General features: G+C 42.0%; 1 protein-coding gene across 3 annotated transcripts in view; it reads left to right on the top strand.

Annotated features, from left to right (window-relative positions):
- The window catches only part of col16a1 (collagen, type XVI, alpha 1), a 67,238-nt gene extending 40,345 nt beyond the window's left edge, over positions 1-26,893 (top strand). For 2 of the 3 annotated variants that reach the window (XM_034094529.2, XM_034094528.2), the window contains exons 17-70: positions 208-246; positions 571-615; positions 713-748; positions 841-963; positions 1,562-1,597; positions 3,088-3,123; positions 3,362-3,490; positions 3,731-3,775; positions 4,119-4,148; positions 4,238-4,291; positions 4,607-4,657; positions 4,741-4,884; positions 5,840-5,875; positions 7,269-7,376; positions 7,846-7,968; positions 8,085-8,138; positions 8,249-8,290; positions 8,713-8,748; positions 8,834-8,887; positions 8,994-9,062; positions 9,150-9,194; positions 9,729-9,755; positions 10,637-10,693; positions 11,016-11,060; positions 11,200-11,271; positions 11,939-11,983; positions 14,914-14,967; positions 15,119-15,238; positions 15,425-15,466; positions 15,558-15,623; positions 15,727-15,771; positions 16,393-16,437; positions 18,035-18,088; positions 18,174-18,227; positions 18,343-18,396; positions 18,481-18,525; positions 18,643-18,696; positions 18,779-18,814; positions 18,904-18,966; positions 19,047-19,118; positions 19,214-19,267; positions 19,367-19,411; positions 20,838-20,882; positions 21,020-21,073; positions 21,174-21,227; positions 21,315-21,365; positions 21,698-21,787; positions 21,919-21,954; positions 22,059-22,103; positions 24,065-24,259; positions 24,475-24,538; positions 24,690-24,863; positions 24,955-25,032; positions 25,651-26,893. In XM_034094529.2, coding sequence (XP_033950420.1) covers positions 208-246; positions 571-615; positions 713-748; positions 841-963; positions 1,562-1,597; positions 3,088-3,123; positions 3,362-3,490; positions 3,731-3,775; positions 4,119-4,148; positions 4,238-4,291; positions 4,607-4,657; positions 4,741-4,884; positions 5,840-5,875; positions 7,269-7,376; positions 7,846-7,968; positions 8,085-8,138; positions 8,249-8,290; positions 8,713-8,748; positions 8,834-8,887; positions 8,994-9,062; positions 9,150-9,194; positions 9,729-9,755; positions 10,637-10,693; positions 11,016-11,060; positions 11,200-11,271; positions 11,939-11,983; positions 14,914-14,967; positions 15,119-15,238; positions 15,425-15,466; positions 15,558-15,623; positions 15,727-15,771; positions 16,393-16,437; positions 18,035-18,088; positions 18,174-18,227; positions 18,343-18,396; positions 18,481-18,525; positions 18,643-18,696; positions 18,779-18,814; positions 18,904-18,966; positions 19,047-19,118; positions 19,214-19,267; positions 19,367-19,411; positions 20,838-20,882; positions 21,020-21,073; positions 21,174-21,227; positions 21,315-21,365; positions 21,698-21,787; positions 21,919-21,954; positions 22,059-22,103; positions 24,065-24,259; positions 24,475-24,538; positions 24,690-24,863; positions 24,955-25,032; positions 25,651-25,841 — 3,561 coding nt within the window. In that variant the 3' untranslated portion in view covers positions 25,842-26,893. The remainder of the gene's footprint in view (positions 1-207; positions 247-570; positions 616-712; positions 749-840; positions 964-1,561; positions 1,598-3,087; positions 3,124-3,361; positions 3,491-3,730; positions 3,776-4,118; positions 4,149-4,237; positions 4,292-4,606; positions 4,658-4,740; positions 4,885-5,839; positions 5,876-7,268; positions 7,377-7,845; positions 7,969-8,084; positions 8,139-8,248; positions 8,291-8,712; positions 8,749-8,833; positions 8,888-8,993; positions 9,063-9,149; positions 9,195-9,728; positions 9,756-10,636; positions 10,694-11,015; positions 11,061-11,199; positions 11,272-11,938; positions 11,984-14,913; positions 14,968-15,118; positions 15,239-15,424; positions 15,467-15,557; positions 15,624-15,726; positions 15,772-16,392; positions 16,438-18,034; positions 18,089-18,173; positions 18,228-18,342; positions 18,397-18,480; positions 18,526-18,642; positions 18,697-18,778; positions 18,815-18,903; positions 18,967-19,046; positions 19,119-19,213; positions 19,268-19,366; positions 19,412-20,837; positions 20,883-21,019; positions 21,074-21,173; positions 21,228-21,314; positions 21,366-21,697; positions 21,788-21,918; positions 21,955-22,058; positions 22,104-24,064; positions 24,260-24,474; positions 24,539-24,689; positions 24,864-24,954; positions 25,033-25,650) is intronic. The other variant, XM_034094530.2, reaches the window with a different exon arrangement.
- Positions 26,894-27,365: the final 472 nt, after the last annotated feature.

Genomic DNA, 27,365 nt, shown 5'->3' with positions numbered 1-27,365 from the left:
GGTGTCATTTGAATGTCATTACTTGTCTTAGAGATGGTTTCAGTTGGACCAGAAAGTACTTTTCTTTAAGATGATGCTCTCAAAAGTGCAGGGCAGGACTTGGCAGAACTCCTTCTTAAGTGCAGCATTCATTATCCTTATTACAAGCGTAAAACATCTTAAGAATGGCTTTTGAAAAGATGTATGCACTTTCTTTTTCTTTCTCAGGGCCTTCCCGGTGGACCTGGTGGTGCAAAGGGAGCCACGGTAGGTTTTGAGACATGACATGAGATATAGAGGATGCTTGTGTCATCCATTCGTAACACAATATTTAGAACATTACGGAAAAGATGAATCAGCTCATCCAATAGGAATGTTGTGAAACCACCGATCCAGACATGCATATTAACAACATCACTCCATTTTATGTTTGGACTGTAATTAAAGGTTTCATTGAGCTTCTGTGGATTCAGAACATCTTGTCATCAGGCTAGCAAAACCCATATTTACATTCTAGGTTAAAAACTGATGTTCTTTTTAAGATAACTGAATAAATACTCTTCAGATAAATGCAGTGATTTGTGTTCACAGGGAATGGAAGGCCTCCCGGGAACAGATGGATTAACAGGAGATCCAGTAAGAGACTTTCAAACACTGATTCATATTCAGCTTTCAATACACATGAACTGAACTGCTTAATCAGTGTTTGACTTGGATCCTGATGTTTTCATAGGGACCGAGAGGACCAGGGGGGTATAAAGGAGACAAGGTACCCGCAAACTCTGTCCTGTAATCTCTAAATCTGCATGCGTGCCTGTGTGCTATCTCATCCTCATTTTGTGTGTTTGGCTCAATCGTCAGGGTGACCCATGCGAAGTGTGCCCCGTGGTGCCTTCAGACCTGGATAACACAGTGGCGGTGCCAGGGAAACCGGGCCCAAAGGGAGAGCCTGGAGTGACAGGGATAGGAGAGAGGGGACTGACTGTAAGCACACCGGTTTCAAGCTGTAATGTATTCTGAACCAACCCCGAGTCATTCTGTCCAACACTTTAATGATCTCCACATGTTTTATGAGCGAGTCGTCGCTGTAGCTGACGATTGAACCTTGATCAATTGTTAGATAGTGTGTATGTATATTATTTTTCTTATCGCTCTGTCGGAAGGTATAGGGTCGCATTTGCCCTTGTGGTTCTCACTGCAGCTCAAGGAGAAAGAGCGTGACATGCTGTCAAAAGTTGATTGTCCGAGGCAGAGGTCATTTTGGTGATGTAATCTTAACGCATCTTTCTCTGTGGACTGTGCATCATGTGTCTCTTCCCGTTCTCTCTGCATCCTCCCACTTACGGCAGCAGGTGGAATGGAGAATGATTTGTAGAGGAAAAAAAAAAAAGAGAATATAAATCTAGAGCCTTATGAGATTCTCTGTGCAACGATTTCCAATAATGCCAGCATCCATCTGTCATACCTGGTTAGGGCAGAGGGAGACGGAGGTAGAGCAACAGAGAGAGAGAGAGAGCGAGATATAGTATGACCTCTCTCTATCAAAATGTAACTAACAATACTTTTTTTTCATATTTACCAGGGGCAAACGGGGGCAGATGGAAAGGCAGGACAGAAGGTATGGAGTCTTTCTTTCACAGCTCATGGTTCATTCATATGCTGTGGAAGCGTGACCGATACCCACTCTTCTGCATCTCAACACATTCAGATATGCCTACATCAGCGGTGCAGAAGGCTCTTTTAAAGCACATGCAAGCAAACTAGCTGAACTAAAACTCCAAAAAATAACATGCAGTTCTCCTACAAATGTAGTATGTCTATACCCATATGCACATGTATGCATTTACAATACAGTATTTAAAAAATATGTAACTTGCTGTTATATTTGTCAATTATCCATCTATCTTCTACCGCTTATCTTAGTCGGGTCGCGGAGGTAGAAGTTCCAGGGGCACTTGTCAACTAGTTTGAAAAAAGAACGTGTCTGCTCTGTCTTACTCGTCATTTATGTAACATCTGCTTTGTCCAATCATAACAGTTAAAGGTCACCTGTTATGATCAACCTCCACTTTTTGAACAGCGTGAACACTTAAAGGTGGGGTAGGTACGTTTTAGAAACCGGCTCGAGATACACTTTTTGTTATATTCCATGGAATGATCTTAACATCCCGATAGCAATGAATATCTTAAGTGCTTTGACAAAAAAATCCATAAAAAAATGTCATCTGTGGAAGAAGCCATAGTACTGTAAAAAGTACAACCAATCCAATCGATTGGATGGCCTACTTGCCTGTCAGCCTTCCATCGGGGCACAAACTTATCGCGTGCCCTCATTGGTCATGTGCGCGTTCGTGTGTGTTGGGGGAGGGGCTCTATAAGGAAGTGGCAGATTTTCTCCGGTTGTGTATTTTCAAATTCTAGCGATCTCGAGCCGGTTTCTCAAACTTACCTACCCCACCTTTAATACTGGGCCTATCTTGCAGATCAAAGATGTTCAGAGATGCAATGGTCAACAAATCACAATCAAAACCACTCCTTTCAGATCTCAAAATAGTTTTTTTTCATGAGTTACTCCATACTACATAGACAAATAGTCTGCTAATTAAAGGGAAACTGAACAATCTGGTGCCACTAAATGTTTTTAAAGCTCGGTGGATGCTAGTCAATCGGAAGCTATTGGTACCTGTTTATGTGGATAATTATGTAAATGATGCTGTATGATATCCTTTTGTTGTTCTATTTATGTTCTTATGTTTCATGTGGAACTACTTTAGCAGGTCTCCCTTGGAAAAGAGATCAATGATCTCAATGGGATTTATCTGTATAAATAAAGGTTTGAAATTAAATTAAAAAAATACTGGCAAAAAAGTCACATAACTCCTTGAATCACTATGCAAATATGAATGTAGTTGACCTTCCAGCTAACAAGTGCAATTGTAGTCAAACTACTAGTTTTCAAGACAATGACGTTCACTTTTCCCCCACACTGATGTACTACAGTAAGCTTCCAATGTCGAGACACGACATCTCAAAGTAAAACATGTTCACCGGAGTGAGCTGGGACTAATTTGCCTTCTTGGATGTCTTTGTGTCTGTATGTCTCGGCAGGGGGAACAAGGATCAGGTGGCATCCAAGGAGAAAAGGTCAGTTTTTATTAGGCTTGAGATTAAACAATCTATCATTAGACTGCTTTATCCAGCTGTCACTTAGAGTACCCTAATTAGTGAGCTTCACTTTGTAAGTCTCCATTACCTGTATGTATTTGTATTGTAGTACTGTAGTAGTTGCATGTTAGTTTTTTCTTCATTTTCATGATTCTTAAATGTGGATATTGTTTGAAGACGTTCTCTTACCCCCTTTTAATCTGTCTACATGCTTTAGGGGGAGCAGTGTGCTGTGTGCCCCACTCTCGGAGAGTTACCCGCGAACCTCCCCCCCAATGTCGGGCACCAATTCCTGACACAGAAGGGAGAGAAGGGAGAGCCTGGGATCGGAGAGAAAGGAGAGCAAGTGAGTCTGTTCCTAATGCGATCCTAGGGCTCGTGGGGTGAAACAATAAGAAACAGTTTCATCTTGTCGTTGTTTAAGGACTACTGTTTTACTGAAAGAAAGCAATAACATGGTAGGAGAAAACAGATGGGGTAATTGTTTTTATGATTTTGTTAACGTCAGTGTGTTTGCTAGCATGTGTTAGCAGCGATAAGCACCTTCATTAAAATGATGTATCGTTTAATTTCTCTCGCTCCACAGGGAGAGCCAGGAAACGCAGGATCACCTGGACTTGGAGGAGAGAATGTAAGTAATGTGCCACACAAAAAAAGACAGCTCTGAGAGTCAGTGACCTCAATAGCAGACTAGGCTTACATAAGGGGAACTCACGCAATAGGCTGCACAGTGAGACTCGTAATAGACTTCATGAAGAAGATAATCACAGCAGTGCGCTAATTTTAGGGCCCAAAACTGTCCGCCATAGGGACTTTACTCTGCAGGGAACTTATTAGTGAAAAGCTTAGGTTTTGAAATCCATGGCTGCCTGGAGGGTGCACCTTAACTATGAAATGTGAATTACCAATTTAAAATACCCATCCATTGTATCAATTCAAATGCTGCAGTGATTCTATTTTTTACTTGACTGCAGGCAGGCGGCAGAGGAGCTGCCGGTAAGCCGGTAAGTTCAGATTCAGTTCTTTGAAAGCGAATATTTCGAGGTGCACCTGCTGATTCAGTGTTGTTAAAGGAAATGTGTCCATGTGGCAGGGGAAGCAGGGACCTAAGGGACCCGGTGGCAAGGCTGGACAGAAAGGCCCTAAGGTAAGAGAGCAGAGGCAGGAGGAACATTGATCAACATCATATAGGAAAGCACCATTTTTCAGCTTCTTCAAGAACTTTTTCAGTACTTCCTCAAATGAAGTGCGGGATTACTAGACAGTTTCTTGCTAATTATGCAATGGCAAGTTTCATTTCAAGGATATTGAACATTTTCCACATGTTACTTTTACACATGAATTCCCAAGTATCTCACAATTATGTTCAGAAACTAATCTGTATGCGCGTAGTTTACGATACAATAATTAAATACTTCTCTCTCATTTGATTCCTTTTTTGACGACATTAATCTGGTGACAGGGAGAGCAAGGACCGCCTGGTGTTAGTCAAGCTGGGCCCAAGGGCGAAAAGGTAACGGACAAATAATTGGTTTTTGCTTCAGTTAGCTTGATTGTCACGCAAACTAACCTTCCTGACTCCTGACCCCTCCCCAGGGCGAGTGTGGTCTCTGCCTGCCGGCCGAGGTTGGTAGCGGACCCGCCGGCTACAAAATGCCTGACGGAGTTCGAGGCAACCCAGGCGCACCGGGCCAGCAAGGTCCAGCTGGACCTCCAGGTCAGGGAGCCGAGGGCAGACAGGTACCAGTGCTCTTTAAAAAAAAAAGTATGGCGAGCAAAAGCGTATCTAAAAGTAAAATCTAGGAAATTCCTACAAACAAAGAAGCTGCTTTTCTTTTGTGGTTTATCTTAGTTACGAGTGTTTGCATTGTGGCATTGCTCAAAATGGAAGCAATATTGATCAATGTTGCTATAAAATGGAGTGATGGTATCTATTCACGCACAACATCGCAAACACAGAGAAACGCACATGAAATGTTGTCGGTCCTTCCTTGAGAGGGCAGTATGATGCTCAAGAGCAAACAGAAGGTACTCTTTAATTCCTGCTGCTCGCCTTGTCTTCAAGTTATGATTATATTTTAAACATTGCTTGAGTTTGTTTCATTGTGCTTTATTATAACAAACTATGTTATATGCTTTTATTGCATTGTATTAGTTATGACACTCATGACACATGCACATGGAACATAACTGCAGTTTACAATCAAGCTCCTATAGAACCAACATCATTATTTTATTACAACAGCAATGTATTCTGCTCATGACACCTCTATCTGAATGATCTGACTTTATCTGAATTAATTATAGAAATAAAAAAAAAGAAGCAAAGCAGCTTCTTACTATCGCATTTTGTTGCCATAATAAAACCGATTAAGCCGCATCTGGATGAGCGAAACATTTTTAAATGCTGAATGATTTCCCCCTGCGGCAGAATCAACCATAATGCTTTTTGTACAAATAGGATCTGCAGGAAGTCTCCTCCTACAGCAAGAATGGTTACTAAGTGTAATAAATCTCTGTTGGCTTCTGTCACCCCTCCCAATTACATGCCGGGTGCCTCTGCGGTTATCTTTATGTCAATTATTTTTACCTGAACGGAGAGAGGCTTGCATGATGATTGCAGATGACTGCACATGGGGTTTGTGTTTATTGTGTTTGTATTCATTTGTACATCACTTTCTATTTGCCTATGCAGGGCCCACCAGGACTTGCTGGTGCAATAGGAGAAAAGGTAACTTTGCTGTCACATCTAATTATAGATCTTGTCTGTAGAAAGCCGTTTTTACTGTATTTGTATTTTCACACTCTGTGTATTCCATCAATGACCCAGCGACAAATTCACACCACATTAACCAGGCTTCACTTCAGCTGAGAAATTGAAACCAACTAATCAATGTCTCTTGGGAATTTTGTATGGTTTATAAATAACCCATGTCCATACACCCAAAACCTTAAAGGTGGGGTAGGTAAGTTTGAGAAACCGGCTCGAGATCGCTAGAATTTGAAAATACACAACCGGAGAAAATCTGCCACTTCCTTATAGAGCCCCTCCTCCAACACACACGAACGCGCACATGACCAATGAGGGCACGAGATAAGTTTGTGCCCCAATGGAAGGCTGACAGGCAGGTGCAGTAGGCCTTTTGTACTTTTTACAGTATTACGGCTTCTACAGATGAAATTATTTTATGGGTTTTTTGTCAAAGCACTTAAGATATTCATTGCTATCGGGATGTTAAGAGCATTCCATGGAATATAACAAAAAGTGTATCTCGAGCCGGTTTCTGAAACTTACCTACCCCACCTTTAAATAAGAAACTGCATAACCTGGAGGAGTTACACTTTTCAGAGTCACTGCTTGCCTTTAGAAACAGGCAGACTAGATCATTTGACCTCTGCTGTAGGAGATCTGCGTACGGAAAAGTATTTCAAAGGAGTCCAGGCACCCTGCTTTTTTTCAGCTCACCAAGTTTTTAGGAACATTCACATTGCTTGAGCCCCAGAAAACCTGGGAAATAAATCTGCCATCAACAGAGTCCGTCTACTTTAAATTACCTTGAAGCTCTCCCACAATCCTTTTGCTTCGACTTCAAAGCAGAATGAGAGGATTTCTAAGGCTGATACCACTCACATCGCTATTCAACGGTAAAAGTAATCTCATAATCAAATTCAGAAATTCAAACCAGCCAATTATAAAAAGGAAAGTAATGATTTCCTTTCTTATCAACAGCTCGTCTACAGAACGGATTGCAGAGGGAAATTGATCGTACCATGTGGAGTTTTCTTATAAAGAAACTTACGAACAAATAGTTTTTGTTCACATTCGATGTTATTCACCGTAACACAGGAGTGCTTTCCTTCCTCATGAAACTCTTGCAAAACTTATATTTCTAATATTATTATTCTTGAATAGTTTAAAAGTTGACTTGCTAGCGCTATGGCAGTGGGTCTGGACATTGTAATGAGCAGTTACCTCAGTATGAGGGCAATGCAGCGCAGCGGCCATTAGACAGCAGAAGTGCTTAGGACCCAATTACTCCCAAGTGCCTATATAGAACCTTTGTATATAGGACTCATGAAAGCTACAGGAGATTGAGTTGAATGTTAAATCTTTATATTTCCAGGGTGAAGAAGGTGGACAAGGAGACAACGGACTGGACGGATCTGCCGGATCCCCAGGACTGCCTGGAGAGGCCGGTCGGGACGGACTGAGTGGCTTGAAGGGAGAAAAGGTATGGAGTTCCCAAACTGTTTACTGCATATTTTTTGTATCTGCAAATGGATTTTATAAATAATATGTATTGCTTCAATTGTAAAGGGGGTACAGTTTTAACAGCCATTTTTGGTTTCCACAATATATGATGAAGCTCTACATGTGGTTGGGTCTGTTTTAGAGTTGTAACTTTCGGCCCTGTATCCATTGAGACCTCAAATAACCGATTTAAGTTTCAAGGCTTTTATTGTCATGTGTGCATAGCTACAGTGTAGTTATGACAATGAAAATCTTAGGTCACAGGCTCCTCCAACAGTGCAACACAAGATGCTGTACATCCCTCGTCCCACTTCTAGACCTATGATGGTGTCCAGTAGTTTAAAATGGAAACTGTGTGGCAAAATGGGGCCTCTAGCATTTTTAAATATAAGATCGTTTTTTTCAAAAAGGTCCCTGGATCATGGTTTGGATTTGTTCTGTTTCCCCAGGGTGAAGCTTGTACCAGCTGTCCTTCTTCAGGCCCTGCAGTGAGTGGGGGTGTAGCTGTGCAAGGTCCCAAAGGAGAGAGAGGAGATGCAGGTCCTGCTGGCGAAGGCAAGCCTGGCAAAAATGTGAGGACATTCTCTATTTATGTATTCATAATGTACATATTATGTATTTTATTTATGTATGTACATCTGGCTCGAGGCAAATCGCTGATGATCATCTCAAATGTTTTTCTATTCAGGGAAAACCAGGATTACCCGGTGTTCAGGGGCCCGCTGGTCCCAAAGGAAGCAAGGTTTGAATGTCCATTTATTCTATTAACTTGTTGATAAATACATTCGGAGGATTGTGCCTGATCATAAATCACTGACAGACTCTTATCTGTGTCGTGTGTGCCCCCTGTAGGGAGGTAATGGAGCTGCAGGAGTCGGCCTTCAGGGCCCACAAGTAAGACTGATGCTGATGCAGCTCTATCACACACACACACACACACACACACACACACACACACACACACACACACCTCACATCATCTCACTTTCAACTGGTCTGCACTTGTTATTGATGAAACTGATATTGATGAAACTGATCTGCTTGACTGTCTCTCAAATTGTAATAATTGTATTTATTACTTGAATGTTACTTAACAGACTATAACGTGGTTTGTCATGTTTTGCTTTTTGTTTATGTATGTCTGTAAGTTGTTGCTATTGTCGGGACCCCCGTTGAAGGGCTTTATCCCAATAAATACAATGTCTATAAACACACACACACACACACACACCTCACCAAAATATACACATCTTTGTATCCTCCGAGAACAACCTTAACATCTTAACCCCCTGCCTGTCTTTCCGTTTGTGTCGTAGGGTGAAGAGGGGCCAAGAGGGCTTCCGGGACTTGTAGTAAGTGAAACTATATTTATTTGAAGTCATATTTTTCTACTCTGTATCTTCAGGCCGTGGTCTCTCATCGGTTTGTTTTGTTCAGGGACCTGCTGGAGCCGGAGGATTGACTGGACCGGTTGGCCCTGATGGGGAAAAGGTAGCATACAATAGAGAGCTGGAGGCCACATGTATTTTAGCAATATGCAGTTAAATTACCTAATTCAGTTTAAAGCAATGTGACAGTGAGTGTTTCCTTGTCTTAGGGCCCCAGAGGTGAAGTCGGGCTTCAAGGACCACAAGGGCCTCAAGGCGTTGGAGTACCAGGCCCCCCGGTTAGACATAAATGCATAATGTTACATATGAATATATTATGTCATTCTGTTGTATCGTCAAACACTTGTTCCTATTTACTTTTCCAGGGGACAGATGCATTTCCCGGGCTTCAAGGAGCCGACGGCAAACCTGTGAGTTGTTGTGTTCCTTCATTGTCTAAATTGTTTCATTTGCATGTTGTTTTCTCCACCATTTGAAGAAACGTTGAAGAAATGAAAGTGGTAAACTTTCACTTGTTGCCTCTGTGTTAGCGTCTGTTCCCGGTGTTAATTTTTTTCTGTGAGTTTCTTTGGGAATTGTCCTTGATTTAGGCGTCATTTGTAACCAAGGATGTCTGCCTCGATCCATAACAGAGGCAATGTCTGCTCCCATCTCATCCTCTGCTCCCTGATCTGCGCTCTGCTCACTGCCCCGTGAGCTTTCTTCTGGAACAACAAAGCAAGAGTAACTAAGTGCTTGTGTGTGCGTGTGTGTGTGTGTGTGTGTGTGTGTGTGTGTGTGTGTGTGTGTGTGTGTGTGTGTGTGTGTGTGTGTGTGTGTGTGTGTGTGTGTGTGTGTGTGTGTGTGTGTGTGTGTGTGTGTGTGTGTGTGTGTGTGTGTGTGTGTGTGTGTGTGTGTGTGTGTGTGTGTGTGTGTGTGTGTGCGGCTGTCTCCTTCTTTTGCAGGGATATGATGGAGCTAAGGGGGACAAGGTAAGTCTACCGTTTTGTTTGGATGAAGGGATCTGAGGGGGGGTTTGAATATACGGGGGTGGAACAGATGGTAATCGCAAGAGATGGTTCCCCTCGTCTCACGCACACACAAACACACACATATGCGTGCGCTCTCTCACACACACACACACACACACACACACACACACCCACACACACACACACACACACACACACACACACACACACACACACACACACACACACACACACACACACACACACACCTGCCCCAGGCCACGGATAGAGTAGCAGAGGAGGTGACAAGTGTACTGTTGCTGGCAGACAAGAGGAGTTTCGGGGCCTTAAGAGAGAAATTGTGTGAGACTATTAATTACTGCATTCATCAGAGCCACCAGTCCAGCCTGTCACTGAGAGGCTGGGAGAGATGAAGGGGCAGAGGAGGCAGTGCTCCAGGGTCGGGAGGGGTGGGAGGGGTGAGACAGGAGTAAAGTGAAGGAGGACAAATACAACTTCTCTCCGAATAACTGAGATAGAATAAGCAAGATAAGGCTTTGGTTCCTAGTATTACAGATTTGAGGCGAATCACACCTTTCTTTGCATCATCGATCTCATTCTACTCTTCACTACATTACAGTTTCAGGGACTTCGTGTAATGCAACACTTCCAGATCACAAAGTATTATAAAAAAACGTTTCGTCCCCCGCAGTTTGGACTGTCTTTTTGATGTGTAAGATTTCCAGATTAAAAAAAACTGAACCGATAGTCCTTAAAGCTCAAAGAGTTGCGACCCTTCTGAAGTTTTATTGCGGAATGACGACATGCAGCATGTGCAAAAAAATGTGCAAAAAGTTTCCTTTTTCCTTTTTAAATGGGTCTTTTCTTGATGTATATTTCAGGGTGAACCTGGAGAGTGCAACTGCATAACGCCTGGGCACTCAGTCGTCGGTGGACCTGTGAGTAGAAATGTTCACACACACACACACACACACACACACACTGAAAACATCTAGACATACAATTATTTCATCGAGCGAATTGATGCCTTGCAACAGGAGTCTGAATACACATTGATTTCTTGAACAAACACTCACACGGTTAATTACGACTCCACAGGCGACACATTCAGAAAAACCTACGTTCATGCTTGGTTATTTCCCTCCTGCATAATTGTGTTCTTTGACATTTGTCGCGTTATTCCTAACTTCACACTGTGCGCTGTGTGTCTGTTTTGCAAGCACCAGCGCTCCTCTGATTCTGACCACTTTTGCCTTCCAGGGAGCTCCAGGAACTACAATAAACGCATGGCAGGCCGGGCCCCAGGTCTGATCCGCCAGCCAGCTGTCGTGTCTGATAACTCTGATAGCTTTGTGTCTGTTGTTACGTCGCAAAGATTCTTCACAGCATTCTTAATTTGTGTTGAGCTGTATGTCAAATGTGGCTATGTCTTTGTGTGTTGTAGGGCCCCGCAGGACCTCCCGGCCCCCCTGGCCCCCCTGGGCTTGAGGGTGTTCATGGAGTGAAAGGAATACAGGTAAGAGAAAGAAGAACCTAAATTCAATTCTGCTGCTCTTTTAGCCTGGATTAAACGACATGCTACTCATGATGTAGGCTTTCAGCTTGGGCAGCTGGTGTCCTTCAGAAGGACATGCTTTGCAACTAAATGGGAAACATAACATTCATAATGTGCATGTAGGAAATGGAGCAACATCAAATACTGATTGTGTGCAACAGCTTTGTTTAAATAGTCTTAGACATCAGGGTGGAATGATGTCTGCTGACCCGTCAGGTGCTTCAAGCTCTATCTTTGTGGGAAGCGACTGAGCAAGCTTTGGGAATGTCAAGACATGAAGAGTTATTTGAAGGTCTTAAGTTTAAATGTAAAAAAATAAACCGGTGGTTATTTGAAGTTTGATTCATTTCTAAACTTGAGCAGACCTTCAAATAAGGTATTACTGTGATCTGTGTGAAAGTCAAAGGTGTACAAAGACATCTAGAGTGGTGATGAAAGAGGTCATGTCCTTGACACGGGTGCATTTGTAACAATGGCTGAATGCAAAATACTAAGTTTCATAAGACCTGGTGGAAGAGGGAGCAGGGGTGATCATCATGACCTTTGACTCTGCCTTGGCTAATGGTGGAGATGGGAGTGGCTAGCTGATGGGCAGCAAACCAGTTCAACCTCAGTTCCTTCCTTTCAGGGTAACCCTGGAAACGACGGGATACAGGGGATACCTGGAATAAGCGTGAGTAAAATTAGGGAGTAAAGGAAGGAGAGGAGGCACGATAAGTCATGCAAAAGCACCAAATCAATGCATATGTCAGGAAGGGGTGATTATAAAAAAAGAAGGTTGTGGTCCCAAGTTTTTCGAGGTCATAACTATTAATTGAAGGGATACAAGCAAGTAACACAGGGTGCACACGTAAAACATTTGACGCAAAAGTATATGTATAACTTGGTCTCCTGTGTATGCCTGTATTTTATTATGGTGACTGAGATTGAGAGCTGTAAAACCCATTATGTATATTCAACCTGTTATGCATCTACCTTCAGATCTGTTCTAAAATCTCAGAAGGTCTCATGTGTCCAAAGCTACTTTACCTAAAGTAAGTGCAAGGACAACATCAACGTGTTGGGAAGTCACCTGTGGATTCTGACTGTATACCGTGTCAGTTTTGTTTCTTTCAAGTCTGCTGATGGCTTAATTTCATTAAAGGAACATCGATGCTGATTCCTGGCCAACACTCAAGGGGAATTTCACCTCCAACAGGAATGAAAGTAGTAGTTTAAAGACGGAAAGGGAGGTGCTGGTAAATCAGTAGAGCACTGGAAATGATTTGAGACTGAACTTAAGTCAACTCTGTGCAGAAAGGTGTTGATTGATCACATAGCAACACCTCCACTGGCGACATGACTACAGCCATACAGACGGACATGATCTGTGTATATATTAATGTATCCATGAATCATGGTTAGAAGGAAGAGACACTGAAAGCTCTTTTACAGAATTGATGAATGTATGCGCAGTATACAGTATAAGAAGTGGACAAGTTGAATCCCTCATTTGACCTTAATGTCGGTATATAGACTAACTTATGCCTCTTATTTTCCGTGGTTCTGCAGTTATTATGACACTCACAGCATATCTCTGTGAAACCTCATAAATGTCTTAGTCTTTGAAAAACAAGTTGCACGGAAAAAACGCAAGGTTTGCAATTTGCTGATCCCTTTTAAGTGAGGCAAAAGTGAACATGCTGAAGTAACAGATTATTGTAGAGAAGCTTCTCTTGGAGATAGTCCGTAAATGCACAAAAGCCGTGTGCCCGTTAAAACAAAAAGCCAATGGCGCGGAGCATAAAATAGCCTTTCTAGCTAATGGCTCCAACTTGAACAATGTACAATGGGTTTGTAATGACTTTGAAACCAGGCCAGGTGCCATTGACAGACTCGGTGGAAAGGGTCCCACTGCTTTGATGGGGAGCAGACTGCCTTGCACTGTAAATGTGATTGGGCTTGTGGAGTGAGTGGTTTCATTTCAGAACACCATATTAACAGGCCCTTGTGGCATTTGATTGTTGGTTTTTTTCTCTTTTATATGTACTTGCCCATATCAAAAATGGTGGTGTGTGTGTGTATGTGTCATTATATGCCTTGCATTTAAGGTTTTCTGGAACAGAGTTTAGGTCTCGACAGATTTAAATTGCAGCTTCAAAGAAATTAGTTTAATTTGGCTCTGAGTTTTGTTTTGTTTATATCTGTTTTTATTTGATTACAATGTGCACATGTGTCACTTTATGAGAATCAAGTTGTGGCATATGTTGTAGTAAAAATGGTTGACTCCAGAACTAATAAACCTAGTTGTTTCTATACGGTGATGCTGAATAAGCTTAGGCCACTGTATTTTAATTTGTGAAATACTTTTAATTCGTTCAAAAACATTAAAGGGGCCCTAACGTGCTTTTTTTGGTTTTATATATATTTATGTTTTTTGTGCATGTAAATGGTCTGCTAATCCCAAAGGTCCCACCCTGTTACATAGTGATATCTCATAGTGATATCACTATGTAACACTTGTGCTTTTATTGGCTACATTGGTGTGCCAACACAATGTACGTGATAGGCTAAAGGGCGGGACATCTCTAAGCGGTTGACCAATCACAACAGAGCCAGCCAGCTCACCAATCAGAGCAGACTGGGCTCTGGTTTGAGACAGAGGGTGAAAAGAGGTGCTGCAGCACAGGCAGTATGAGACAAATAAAGAGCTTTTTTGAACATTAAAGCATGGAGACATGTCATTATTATGAAACCAGAACATTAGTATAGTAGGATCCCTTTAAAATGTGATTTTCAGGTTATCATAAAAAATAAAGACCAGGATGTATACAATTAACCATTACAAGTATTTGTATTGTTGAGTTAGGACACAGAGAAGCAAGGAGTTTCAGAACTATACAGCCTACTGAATGAGGGGTTAAATGTCCTCAAAGCAGACATTTCGTATAGTTATGGTAGGAAAAGCAGAGATGTTAATGTTAACACTAATGATGGCTCCATCCTTTTCAACAGTCTCAGATTGACCGTGAGCGAGCAAAAATCATACCATCAAACAGCATTCAGCTATTAATCATGTCAATATATACACACCTGTGCTTTTCCTACTACTACAAGTTCCAATGTATCTTTGAAAAAGGCCTATTCTGCATCTTTTGTCCTGATTACTAAATGAGATGGTCCTACAAGGACATGTCGCTAAGAAAAGTTGTGACTCTTTGTAACAGTATCTTTGGAACTTTTTAAAAAGCTAAATATATAAAATTGCAACACAAATATCGTATAGCTGTTTCTCCTCCATATGAATGCACAGGTATATCCTGGTTTGAATGAGCATGCATCACTCAACTGTACGGGACCTCAAAAGAGATGTCATTGCTAATAACAGACATGAGTTACATACAATTGAAAAAGAGTTTGTCATTGTGGAATTAGTAAAGTCTTCAAAGAAACTGAGACAAAGCTGTCTTTGAACTTTATTTGATGTAAGAACATTAGGAAATATGTATTGCATTTGTAGATGATCAAAGATTTGATTTTGATTATAAAGGTTTACCTTAACTATTCTATTTGATGCAATAAAATAAATAGTAATTGTTATTTGTTTCCCTGCCCCCGCTCTAGTCAGGATATATTGCATCACAGCGGCTGCCTCAAGACAGTGGAGATACTGGTGATGTAAGTGCTAGAGTAAGAAATATATATTTTGGTGAATTTGCATTTATCGTATCCATTGACTTTGCTTTCTCTTTGCCATGCCGGTTTTTGGGCATGTGTGTATATATACTGCATATATATGAATGTATGTTTCTATCCGTGTTCAACGCAGGAGAGCTGTGGAGGGAACTGTTCCCAAGGATCTCCTGGAGTGCCAGGCCCAAACGGTGTCAAGGAAGATTCCACAGACCAGGGTAAGCCTGGTGTAACCCCATTGGACAGCTGTGACAAGGTGAGACATGAAGATTCCAGAATCATATGAAAGCATCACTAATATATGTGTTGTTATGCTTTTATGGATATACATTTCCATACCTTAATTTGTATTGTAACTTGCATTGCTTGCATGTAGTGATCCATCCGACAGCATGTAGCTCCGGCTCTGAGGCATTACTCTGATTCTCTTGTGTGTTTCCAGTGTTTGCAGAGACTGCAAAGAGACCAGGGAACACAACCATCGGTCAGTTAATAGTCTTTTTATCACATTCTGAGGACATTCACAGAAACAAATGTGCACTTTTCATAACGTATTCATGTTTCTACCTTTATAGTACGACAGATCAGGATCACCCGGAATTCCAGGATCGGCCGGATCAGAAGGAATGAGAGGACAGCCAGTGAGTCTGATGCAAACATACTTTTAGCTTTACATGAGTGCGTTAGGTTTGCTTTTGTATGCATTTGAACATGAGCATTTTTCTTTCTTCATCTGAACTAAAGGGTATGCCAGGAGAGCGAGGCTCAGCTGGAGTACCAGGACTCATGGTGAGATTAAGCAATGGAATGTCTCTTATCTATACATTCCAGCAAAATGGCTGCCATAGAGCTTATTTATAGGAGAGAAAGCTGAGTATTTTCCCATGGCTTAATTCAAAACATACCATCCTCTTAATGGCAACACTACAGAGCAGTGGAGGTGGATTCGTATTCTAAAACCTTCCTCTAATGTGAGGTAGGTCTACAGTTCCAGTACTTTGAAGGCTTTTTTTTTGCGTCACTCTGAAAACTATTATAGACCAAAGGCGTTGGAGAACTATAAAGTGCATTCTAATCACTGTATAAGTGAGCCAGTGCTTCTGTCAGGGAAGATTTTCAATTCCATTTCTTTCTTTCGTTTGAACGTTTTAGGACAGCACCGCTGGGACTTGTCTCAAAGCTTCAGATTTAAAATTGAGAAGAGTTTGTGTTTGCCATTCTTCATGATTTCACAGAGCCCCCTGCTGGAAATGATGTACCATACAATGACCCAACATTACCAGCATCTTAAACTCTGATCCACACGCCATCGCCATTGACATATGTGTAGTAATTACTGCATTTCAGGGAGTTTAAACCTGCTTTAAGATGAGTACATTTCCTTGCCAATACTTTGTTTTCTGTCAACAGGGACCTGTTGGTTTCCAAGGTCCCCAGGGCCCACCTGGTACACCTGTAAGTTTGACTCACACTTAAAAAAAATGTCTCATCCGTATCCGCTCTATTCTTTAATCTGTGATGGAAGAAGATCATTCTCTTTGAGGAGAAAGAAACAAACAACACTTCTATGCTAGTCAAATTCACTAAAAGAAACAGTGTGGACGTTTTATCGGTTCATCTTAATCAATTCTTCTTGTGGCTTTCTTTTGTGCTTCTTCATCTTTTAAATCAATCAGCCCTTGATTATGCCATCTTTGTCAACTCTCCGTGGCTCTGGATGAAAGTTATTTCAGATGAGGAAACGATTTGGTCGTCTCTTTCTCCAGTTGTTCAATTATTCCGCCGTCTAAGTGATGGAGAGTGGGACTGCCGTGCAGACAGAGCCCTCCCCTTCCTCCTCCTCCTCCTCCTCCTCCTCCTCCTCCTCCTCCTCCTCCTCCTCCTCCTCCTCCTCCTCCTCCTCACACAGATGTATTGTTTTCGCAGAAGAGCGATGCTAAATGAAGGAGCCGTGCGAGCGCTGCATGGAATCAATTCGCCGCATAGTAGCATGTTATAGCGGGTGTTAGCCTCCGCTGTGTGCTGTGGTGAATCTGTTTAGGCTGTTTGTGCATGTATCACTCATATTCACTGATGAGATGCTAATTAGTGTCTCCTCAGTACGATCAATCACTAATTACTTTCTCGAGATTACAACCCTCAGAAATCACTCTATCACTCTCACTAGGACATTCTTACACTTTTCTTTTTTTAAATGTATTCTTAAGGGATCGTTCTTATTAAAACAAAGTTAGTTAAACAGCTTATTATCCTTCTCCCATGCTACCACTTTAAAGAAAGCACCTACTGATATTCTATTTATCCATTTCAAAAATAAATATGTTTTATTTTTCTTCCAGCATTCGTCTGTCTTCCACATACAGCAGCTGTTGCTAGGCTACACAGAACACTCGCACATGCATATTAATGCTTACAAACATGCAGTGTTTTCTCAGATTTATTCATTGCAGAGGTAAAGTTTGCAGTATGACAATAACACAATAACCCACATATATTTCCGTTGTTTGTTAGATGTCTTAAAGTGATAAATGACTTCTGGAAGAGAGGCGGGACACAATGTTGTATAAGTTATTGGAAAAGAACAAAAGGAGCTAACATATTGAATGTGCTGCCTTTACTGACCAAACATTGTAAAGAAATATTCATGCTGTTCTTATAACATTGCACACAAAATGTACTGCGTTATTTCTGAACATGGTTTGTATTCATTTTCGTGAAGACACTTTTAGGTACTGGCGTTGGAAATTGGCCGTAGCTATAATAACTGTGTTTTAAAATAAACATTCAATAATGTCTGTCGGTGAATTAATAATAATAATTCCTTACATTTATTATAGCGCTTTTCCAGATGCTCAAAGCGCTTTACAAATACACATTACACAGATCATACATGCAATGGTCACCACTGTCCCACAATTAATGATAGGAATAGCTGTTTCCTCTCTTTGATATTGACCTGCCTCGTCCTTGGCTGGAGAACATACATACTGTATCACATCATACATATCCTCGACCTCCTTTTCTAATCATTCCTCACTCCAATCATTCTCAGGGACAGTCGGGTGAGTCAGGGTCATCAGGCCTGCCAGGGATGAAGGGCGAACAGGTAAATATCTGCCACTCAATTCCCTTGATATCATAACGTGTAGATTTCTTTATCTAATTGTTGTATTATATGATCTCCCCCTCAGGGCACTTCTGGGACATCTGGCTATCCAGGTAGCATGGGACCGCCTGGACTTCCTGTAAGTTGCTCTCACCTTCCTCATTATAAAAGAAGGATGTGATTGACAGCCACCTGACATCTTTAATGAATGGACAGGTGGTTACAGTGATTTACTGTCCATTTGTATTTGTCAGGGAATGAAGGCCGTACGTGGGAGCCCCGGAAGCGCTGGTCAGCAAGGAGAATCAGTAAGCCATTACACCGTCAATAATATATACTGCACAATGAATCTGAGCTAGTGTTAGTGGCTAACATTACCTTCACCTCTGCAGGGCCCTCCTGGTGTACCCGGGAACCAAGGACAAGCTGGCCCAACGGTCAGTGTTTCATCGTAAATTGTGCACAGCAATATTTAAAGCCTGGCTTCCTCGTTTATCATCACACACTTCTTTATCATAAACCAACAGTAATGTATATCCTATCTGTGTCTACAGGGAATTAAAGGAGTCACCGGACCAGCAGGGCCTGTCGGGCCCAAAGCAGATGCGGTATAAAAATCACATGACAGAAAAATGTCCTCTTTATGAAGACAGTACACACACACTCATATGTTACTCTTTTTATTTTAAGGGTTTCCCAGGACCACCAGGTTTCCCAGGACCACCAGTATGTACATGTTGTACCTTTTTATTATTACAATTTCTTGCCCTTAGATTAGTTGGAGTAACTTTTTTTGCCACTGTGTGTATTTTTAGGGTGGACCAGGTCCTGAAGGCAAAAGTGGAAGGGAAGGGCTCTCAGGCCTCAAAGGTGAAAAAGTGAGTACACTTAGCATATTAAGCATTATCTTTGATTCCAAAATGATTATGTGTTGGACTGAAAACCCTTGCTTCCATAGGGAAATGATGGCACCCACGGCTCTCAGGGATCAACTGGACCTCCAGGCTCTTCAGGCTCCCCTGGGCTCATGGTGTGTTATAATACTGCATATTATCCAAGTTTGACTAATTCCAAGAATCTATAAAATGAATTCTCATTCGCCTTCTCTGTCTGTCTCAATGAAAGGGCCCCCCTGGCATGGAGGGGTTGGATGGAAAGGATGGGAAACCAGGACTGCGGGTGAGTTATACACTGGCAGACACGCTGAGGTCATGCTATAGTTTGTGTAATAGTTAAATACATTCATGTAACCTTTGACACTGGCTTTTTTTTCATCAGGGAGAGGCAGGCCCCGCAGGCCCAGCAGGACCGAGAGCAATCCCAGTAAGAATCACCTCTTACATCTACATGACCCGATGTGTCCAGTGCAAAACACATCGTTAATTAGGCATGAAGTGCTGTTCAAACCAGATCTTAATATAGACAATCATATTTGATCTACCAATCGGTTTGAATAATTTGGCGTCCTATAGGAATATGTGTTATGAAAACAAGCATTGACAGTAAGACAGTAACAGAAAAAAAGCTTTTAATTCATAATGTAAAAGATTTATACTGAGTGTTTAGCCATGAGCATGACTTCTCTAATCAGGAGTTCTACATGTGTAGTTTTGAGTTAATTTCCTCATGAAACGATTGGATGGATTGCCATGGGATTTTGTTTTAAAATGAATGCCCCCCATCGGGATTATTTGTACTTATTAATGTTTCACTTCACCTATCCTAAAGCACCATTATCAGCTCAGGTTTTATTTAAGTCTATACCAAATACCTGCGAAAGAATTATCAACCTAACCCTAGCTGTACTTTGTGTTGATGGCTAATCGGCCAATGTTATCATGCTAACCTCTTAAACCCATGTGCATTTCAACACATCCTCTCAGAGCCATTTGCAAACTCTTATTTATGTTGTGGGTTGTGTCTTTATGTTTATGTTGTGTAAGGTTGTGTCTTCCTGGTCGAATGTACTTATTGTAAGTCGCTTTGGATAAAAGCGTCAGCTAAATGCAACGTAATGTAATGTAATGTTTGAATAATTTAGAGATAAATGCAAATCTTGTGTTCTCCCTAATATTCCCGTCAGCAATGCCCTCTGTATGTTTCACCTACTGTACAGCAGCTTGTTTTGATAGATACATAGCGGTGGGCATACTTGTGATACAATGCTTTAGAATTGCATTGCCGCGGCTCACCTTGAGTTCCACTAGCTGCTATGGAAATCAGCCTGCATGACTAAACCTTCTTCATTGGAAACCTATCTGAAGCTCTCAATGGAGAGATGGATCGCCAACGATGGGTGGAGTTTCTGTCCTCTTGAGATTGTGACTTGCATTTTGGATTGATCCTGAATGCATATGTATAGAAACGTTTCAAGACGGGTGTGATTAACTCGTTCATGACTTTTATATGGTTTTAACAACCGTCCCAAATCAAATTAGCTTGGTGACTCGTGAAGGTGCAATCGTGAGTCTTGTTCATGTGGCCGTTGTCACTAGTGAGCTCATTTGAAACTGCTAAGCTTCATATCTTCTATTAGTATCTTTGCATTTTTAATTCCCGACACCGACACATGCCGTCGTCAACTTCTCTTTTGATTTAATTTCTCTGACTCCCTCTGTATCTCAGTTTGAGTTCCACCCAAGAGCAGGTGTTTGGGATTTCAAAGACACGTCTGCCTGTTCTTTGCCAGCATCGACTTTGTGAATGTTGATACTGTACCAATCTAATTCTCTTTGATGTGTCCCCTCAGGGATTCAAAGGGAAAACCGGCCATACTGGCTTCCCTGGACAGAAGGTGAGCCAACAGCTCGTTGCTTTGCTGCCTGTTGTGTTATCAAACTGATAATGATGTCATGACACAAGTGTTGTCAGTGTGCTACCTCGTTGTTTTGAGTCATCCCATGCGTTTTCATTACTATCTCATTCCTTCAGGGTGAATCTGGACCTTCAGGCCCGTCTGGACCACCAGGCAGGACAGGACATGATGTGAGTATTCCTATCATTACACCAAGTTTATTTCTATAAAGATTCAAATGAAAATCCATAACTCTGGAGATTACTAAAGGTCAATCTGTGACCTTTTTAGGGGGACCCCGGGACCCCAGGACCTCCGGGCCGACCTGGACCTTCCGGCCACATTGTAAGTTCACTGCCCTTTTAACCTTTAAGTACATCTACTAAGTTGGTGTTTTAAACTTGAATAACATATGTGTATCTTACTCATTAGGGCTCGTCAGGTGCAGCTGGACCACCAGGATCACCTGGTCCATCAGGACTGGTGAGAGAAATGCAGTGAAACACGTGACCATCGTATTTTAATAAACAGGGCATGGGTTAGCTGAATCTTTCCCAAAGAGGAACATGAGCTGTTTCTTAGTAGCTTAATATGTGTTGGAGGTTTGTTGTTAACTATTCTTAAAGACAATCATTACAGAGGCTAAACATGATGGATGATGACCAGAACAAAGGATACATTTTAAAAATCACAAGTTGAAATGAACGTGCCTTGAGATCGTGTGAAACCGATGCATTATGAGCTATACTGTCGTGTCTGAGAGAATGTTTAACAAGAGCATCTTAGACTTTGAATTCTCCATCTTCCCTCTGTAGGGTATAAATGGAGACCAGGGCCAAGCTGGGGAGAGGGGTCTTCCAGGGATGGGAGGAGCCCCCGGACCACCTGGGCACCCAGGGCCTTTGGTTGGTACCCCTATAATAATTCTGTCCACGTCAAAATGTCGACCCTCAGAAATGAAATTAAACCACATTTGAACTGCTCCAATGCCAATATAGCTCACTTTTGTTTCTCCTGCTTGAACTGTGTCTCTAAGGGCGAGCCAGGCAGCGATGGTGCAGCTGGCAAAGATGTGAGTCATGTCTGAATCTGGTGTTTATCTTCATCAATGCACATTTGTTGTGGTGATCTGAATTTTTCGTTTTCTTCCTTTGATGGATGTTTCTTTGTTGACAGGGATCCGGAGGCCTAACAGGAGATAATGGGCAGCCGGGGCAAAAGGTGAGAGCCGGTTCGAGGCAGTACAGATATGATGCGGTCGTTTATGTGTGTCGTCAAACTGTATCACCTCCGTAGACCTGAATCTGCATGCACAAAGGTGCCCCCTATTGTTCTTCTCTTTAGTTCAAGGAGACTTGGTGCTGAACACGCTTACTCTCTCCTTTTCTACCCACACAGTCATCAGTTCATCCTCCGACCCTCCCACTGACACCCTCTCTGCTCCTCACCCCCTTTCACCCCTCTCCAAACGGCCTGTGAGCCTGTTGGGTCTCTCCTCAGACTCCGGCTTACAGTAGTGTTGGTGGATGCAGTGATAAAGTTATTCTCTGCCTCTGGGATAATGCTATTAAGCCAGAGGGGAGATGCTAGATGAGGCCATTTGTCACGCTGACAGGACGGCATTGTCAGGGTTTTCGCTGCACAGAAGAGGAGAGAGACGAGGACGGACTCCTCTATTCTTCTCCCTCCTCTCTATTTCTAGAGCCGCTTGTCTGTCGGTGACGTGTAAACATTAGACGTCCATTATGGGCTGCTTTGTCCTTGATAAATCACTGTCGCTAATGTAGCAGGAGTTTTGTATTGTATTTAAACAAGCACAATTGTGGGCTCCTGTTGTGTGGAAAGTGATATAGACGTACCCAAAAGCTGTCTGAAAGGCTTCGGTGAATAGGGTTGAGGATAGTCTTCGTATGCTCCTCAAAGTTAGAGGAATAATTAAATAGAAAGAGCAAAGAGACAAAGAATACAAAAGTTGACAAGAATTGTGGCTGAGAGTTTGATGAAACGAGTGATACCACTATCTCTTTATTAAATATGAAGCATATTAGCATCAACCGTTAGCCTAGCTTAGGAAATAAGGAGTAAGTCGATGATTTGCTTTGTGCCGTCCACACGGCGGCGTGCGTTGAAGCTTCAACGCTTCTTCCCATTCACCTTGAATGGGGTGACGTCACACTTTGCCGAACTGCATTGTGGTTCCGTCGCTTTGCTTTGCTCGTGTTGCTCGCTTCAAAAGTTGAGCAATGTTCAACTTTTGAAGCTTCGACGGAAGCGTCAGCCAATCAAATCACATGCCAGTACAAGCTCTAGCCAATCAAACCGCGTGCTTGTGTGTCCGGAGCGGGAGATTCATGTGATTGGTTGATGGTCGAGTTTCAGACACGCCCGCCGGCAAGCTTCAACGCACGCCGCCGTGTGGACGCTGCGTTAGAGTCCACAATATACAATACTATGACTCTTTATGAAATACTATGCCATGACTTTTCAACATACTGTATTTCTAAAATTATCAGAAATAAACAAAATAGTGGCGAAACTATAAGAAAAATGTAGGTTGAAAAAAAACACAAGGTCAATAATGTTTTAAATCCATAATATACAGTATGTCGAAATTGTCTGGAAAAAAACTTCATAGTATGCAGTGTTCCCCTACCATTGTCTTGGAGGGGCGCTGCGCCGCAAACGGAGCCCCGCGTCCCCCCTGAAATTCAAGGTGTTTAAAAAAAAAAAAAAAAGAATATATTTTTTGTATTACATTTTTTTATATATATATATATATATATATATAGCACCAAATTGCAACTAATATATATATCTACTGTGACTTTTCACATTTAACATGTGCTCTTTTATTAAATATCACAAAAGCCAACATAGAATAGTATGTTGAATAAAGAGGGCATGGTAAAAGGCATTCTCTGTTGCCCGTTAGTTTTATTTGAAAATAATAATAAATATATAGATATATATGATTTGAAGTCACTTGGTCACATGACCTTGAAGCTATTAACACAAAGAAAATACATTTCAGTAGAAACATTGCTGAAATGTCAATAAAATGTTCATATGAAACCACTGACACCCTTAACAGAGGTGTGTCCTTCTCATCCAGCGTAGTGGTACTGCTCTAATGGGAGAAAGAGATTGTGTTTTAACTTCAAACATCACCGTCCATCTCACAGGGTGAAGCTGGGGCTACAGGCCAGAGGGGTCAAGCAGGGGAGAGAGGGAGACCCGGACTCCCCGGCGGGGGAGGGTACCACACCAAGGATGCTCAGCCCATGATGGGCCGTGCTGGACCCCGAGGGGAGAGGGGGAGCTCCGGCTCAGACGGCTCGCCCGGGATCCCTGGATCTCAAGGGTCACCAGGAAACGATGTGAGATACAGACTCGTCACACACACAGCACTGGAGCCTGAACGCCTCTATTCTACTGTTAATCCTCCAGATAATGCAACACCCAGCTTGTTTGATGTCACAGAGGACAGGGGCCAGAGGCGCTCACTCGCTCCATCTGCTCTTGTAAATAATGCAGTTTTTAATTATCTTCCTTGATTATTGTTTACCCTCCTTTTTTCTCGATTCTTAAACAGGCTGTAGTCAATTATGATGAAGTCAAGAACTTCATCCGCCAGCAGGTCATCAAGATCTTCGATGGTGAGGGCATGTGCCTTGTTATGTGAATGTTGTTGTGTATATCCTTGCAGTTTCTCGAGTAGTTGTGTTTTCCCCTTTTTAAAGAGTTAGTCCATGTCTCCTCTGGGACACCTCTGTTATTTACTGCTACTTCATTGTTTTCCCTCCCCAGAGAGAATGGCCTACTACTTGTCTCGCATGCAGATGCCAGAGTCGGTGGCCTCCCCAGGCCGGCCCGGGTCCCCAGGGAAAGACGGTACTCCAGGTGTTTCTGGGAGCCAGGGGACACCTGGATCCCCGGGGCAGATTGGAAGACAAGGACGATCAGGAGGACAAGGACTCCCCGGTATACCAAGGGTCCTTCAAGCACCATAACAGTGACAAAGGTGTCATCATTAGCTAACTCTAAACGTTTTACCACATGTGTCTTTGTGCAGGACCACGAGGGCCAGAGGGAGTAAAAGGAGATAAGGGTGTAGGAGAGATGGGAGACATAGGACCTCCAGGAGCATCAGGTAATGTACCCCACTGGACCAGGGATCAGGAAGTAGTAAAGGCAGCCATGTTGTGTTCAAACCCGAGTAAACTAGATTCAAATACGATCCAACCAAAGACCGAGCCGGCGCTGCCAATTCCTTTGCAATGCTCGAAAAGGCACTTATATCTGTAATAGTTCTCCACTAGATAATACACCTAGACCTGATCCAAACCCTGCTAGGAATGAGCCAACATCACATACATTATGCTAGTTAGAGTTTGCATTGGTTGTTGATTAGTACATTGCAAGCTATTAGGATATTGATGTAGCATCGCTCTTAATCGGTAATCATCATCTAGTTTAAATCACTTTACTTAAAGCGTTTATGTATTGTGGGTCAACAAGTGGTTTTGGTTGAAAGAGCAAACACATCAAATGATCAAAAGTGTTCTGAAATGTTTCCCCATGCTCACTTAATAAATGAGATCAACTATTTACTTGTGTTTGCATCGTATTGGTGCAAAAACAGTGAGTTATAAGTACAGATAAAGCTTAAATGATTCGTTTGACATATCACCCAAACTATTCCTTTAACTTTCCACATGAGTTCTCTATGGAGCATCGTGCGTCAATCATTCTATGTCCCTTCTTGCAGGTGTGCCCGGGCCCCAAGGCTACGGTAAGACTGGCCCCCCAGGTTCCGTGGGCCAGCAGGGTGTTCCTGGGGTCTCGGGCTCCCCTGGGCAGACGGGGAAAAGGGGAAGCGACGGCCGGTGTAATCCAGGGGACTGTATGAGCCATCAAGTGGAGTACAGTCCCAAGGGCCCGGTCAAGGGCCCCTGGTAAATGGCTGGAAGTGGAGTAGACAGGAAGTCAAAGACTTTGATCCAAAGTTTTTAAATCTAACCATCCTTTGTTGTTGAATGGTACACAAATCCACAATGTCTTTCTGAGGGCCCCGTTGGAATGAGGCCTGCAAAGACACACCGGCAGCACTTTGTTTTCATTACACCATTCTTTCTTTTCATAGCCTCTTTATTCTCGCCGTGTTTCACTCCTTTTGTACAATTTCAAGCAATCCAGGGGAGGTGACAGGAATCACAATTTCTATTTTTCTTCTCCTTGATTAATTCTGGCCTCTTGTGTTGTTTCTATTCTCTTTGCCTAAATGTGCAGCAGGAGAATACACACAGTTCCGGCAGCACTTTGCTTGCACCTCTGATATCTTTGTTCCCTCCTCACAGAATCACACTCAGAGTTAAACTATGCATTTCTAATATTCTGTCTCCGTGCTGTGATACACATTTGATTTAGACTTGTAATAGAAATCCCCTCAAAAATAATTTCAATTCTGTAGAAACTGACTTTGCAGTCATACCCCTTTTTGATGGGTATGACTGTTTTGTATATATTTATATTTATATATAGTGGATTTTTATACTATTTCAACAGAAAGGAAGACAAACTCATGGCTAGCCACTATTTTATTCGTCAGTGCATCAAAAAAAGCAGAAAGGATATTTTTCTAATGCCAATAAGCTTTTTAATTGAATATTGTGTTCATCAAAAGACAATTATTTATAAAGGAAAATTGCATTTGTGTCATTTAACTCCAGTCTGTTTGGACATGCAGCCATTTTGAAGCATCTCATTGTGTATTCCAAGTGGCTGTAAAAGCCATCTGTCTGCTTCGACAGGCATTTGATTAAAAAAATGAGCAATTATTGAGTCCATTTACTAGAAATACTGTAACGCATCACTGAGCTAACCACCAAGCCTTCAAGGAGAGAGAACATATTCTGAAAAGTATCACCAATGTTTTTGTAGTACGTAGACATTTTGCTGTATTTTTATTTTTTTCCCTGTTTTTTATACTGAATTAAATTGCTTTTCAAAGATGCTGTTTCCTGTTATTATTGTCAACACGTGTTGTTTCGCAAATATTTGTACCCTTATCGTGTTTGTCTTGCAAATCTTTTATCTGATTTCTTTGTTCCGTTTCCATATCTGAGTTCTTGTTTAATATTTCTTGTAAGCAGTGATGGAAGAGCACCCAGATTATTTACTTCAGTTAAAGTAGCAATACTAAACTCTAAAAATAATCTGTTACAAGTAAAAGTCCTGAATTCAAAATTGAGTATAAGTACAAAAGTATCGGCATCAAAATATACTTCAATGTATCACATTTAGAGGAGTAAAAACTACAATATAGGCTTCCAAAATGTAGTGGAGGAGAGTACATGCATAACTAAAGATACTCAGGTAAAGTAGTACGAGTACATCAAAATTCTAATTAAGTACAGTACTTCTACATCCACCACTCAGAGGCACCAAAGGGTCGGGGGGGCTTCTCTGAACTCACATTACTGT

This window comes from Pseudochaenichthys georgianus, chromosome 11 (assembly GCF_902827115.2).
Source record: "Pseudochaenichthys georgianus chromosome 11, fPseGeo1.2, whole genome shotgun sequence".
Lineage (NCBI taxonomy): Eukaryota > Metazoa > Chordata > Actinopteri > Perciformes > Channichthyidae > Pseudochaenichthys > Pseudochaenichthys georgianus.
The sequence above is the reverse complement of the archived record's forward strand: the minus strand, read 5'-3'. Positions and strand labels throughout refer to the sequence as shown.